Source organism: Helobdella robusta (assembly GCF_000326865.2).
Source record: "Helobdella robusta unplaced genomic scaffold HELROscaffold_2, whole genome shotgun sequence".
In the NCBI taxonomy this organism is placed as follows: Eukaryota; Metazoa; Annelida; class Clitellata; order Rhynchobdellida; family Glossiphoniidae; genus Helobdella; species Helobdella robusta.
This window is the reverse complement of record NW_008704083.1, coordinates 4,034,116-4,035,923: the sequence shown is the minus strand read 5'-3', so window position 1 is coordinate 4,035,923 and position 1,808 is coordinate 4,034,116. Positions and strand designations below refer to the sequence as shown.

Genomic DNA, 1,808 nt, shown 5'->3' with positions numbered 1-1,808 from the left:
AAGTTTCTACACTTGGAAATATTCAACGTGATAGTTTAATTAATTGAAATTTATTTATTAGGATTGATTTTTATTGAAAATGAACTTAACTGACGAAAACGTCTGTAGGTCGGCGAGGTCTCCGACTCTGTTGTTTTCCTTCAGGACTCATTCAGAAGAGTTTGTGGACGAGGAAGACGATGATGACGACCTCTACATTCCAAATCCACAAACCACCATAGATTTCATTGACGATCTGGACCACCAGTTGCTAGATGCCGTCGACAGCGGTACATTCACCACAACCGCTGCTAGCGACCACGGCTCTGATGGCTACGTTAATTCCATGAATTTCAGTCACAACCCCTTCTGTCCCTCTCTCACCTATCATCCTGATCTCTCCTTATCGACGCCAAGCAGTGCTGCATCTTCAAATAGGGTGGATTTCCCTGTCAGTAACAACATCATCAACAAGCTCTCCGGCAATGAAAATAAGTTAAGAACATTCCCGGCCTGACATTTCTCTCTTCAATTCGTTTGATCGGCTTCCATTATTTAAAAATTTGTTTCTTAACTTACTTTTTTATTTTATCCTCCAGTGCCCTAGAGCTAAAATTTCATATTTAAAATAATAAAATTCGCAAAGTTTCAACGTATATCGTAAGAACGTTTTTGAATATCGACGTTAACAGACACGTTTAAGAAGATACTTTCATCGCTTTTTCATATGGAGGATTGTTGTTGTTTGGTGCAGTTTGGCAGATGACACGCATTTCATCAAATGACTATTAAACACTCTTCTAAGTATATAAAACTTTTAAAGCAACCAGCTTGAAAGATTTGCCTGACTAAGAAAAAGATAAGGTTTATGGGTTTATGATTGTTCTGTCATTGATATAACATTTTCATAACTCGTATCAACATGTTTTGCATTGAAGTGCATTAAAGTTACATTGCTATCTGGCGTGGGAAGTTTTAAACACCCCTGACGACGTCGCCCTGTTTTAAAGACTTGAATACATTGAGATGTGATTACATAAGAGGTCTAATGATCTAAGTGACATTTCTTTGAGTGGTCCACGTACAGTTTGCTGTTCGTAGAAAAATACAGTTTATACCCTACATTCCGTGAAAAACTCAACAAACATTTTCTGTTGTAAAAGAAATTTTAAAAAAACTATATTGCGATGATTTGTAAACCTTCATTAAATCATTGAAGTGATTGATCATGAAGATTAAACACACAAAGAGCAAACGAAAATGACTAATTATGTAACTATTAATAAAATAAAACACAGATTTCCACATAATACGATAATTTAATGAATATAAAATTAAGTTGCAATTGTATATATAAAAAATCAAACTGCTTGCAAATAAGTTTTATTGGTTTTAGGACATTTGTAATATGACAGCAATTTCTGAAAAATAAAATCTTCAAGATGTTTTAAAATAATACAAAAACCAACAAATTTTTACCATATTTCACTTATTTATTTAAACTATCTTCTTTTTAGACTATTTTTCACATAAAATAATGATAAAAGTAACCTAATTAATTATTACTTCAACCATTTCAGAGAATACAAATATTTTAATAAAAAAATGATTTGTATTTGGTAGGTGATTAAAAATGCTACTAAACCTTTGCCTAAAATTTTCAGTTAAAAGTGCCAGTAATAAAATAAATACGTACAGCACGTTTTACCTGTAAATGATTAGTTGACGATAAATTAGTTTTGTGTTCAATAAGTTAAAAATCTTTAGCATATTAATAAAATTCTGTAAGCGTACTTCAATTATCTTACGTTATCTCGCTTCTGATCGTT

General features: G+C 32.3%; 1 protein-coding gene across 1 annotated transcript in view; it reads left to right on the top strand.

Moving 5' to 3' along the window:
• Positions 1–745, top strand: part of HELRODRAFT_188286 (hypothetical protein) — a gene marked incomplete at its 5' end in the record, with an annotated part of 2,959 nt that extends 2,214 nt beyond the window's left edge. Inside the window, one exon of the mRNA XM_009017295.1 lies at positions 109–745. Coding sequence (XP_009015543.1) covers positions 109–496 — 388 coding nt within the window. The 3' untranslated portion in view covers positions 497–745. The remainder of the gene's footprint in view (positions 1–108) is intronic.
• Between the last annotated feature and the right edge of the window lie 1,063 nt (positions 746–1,808).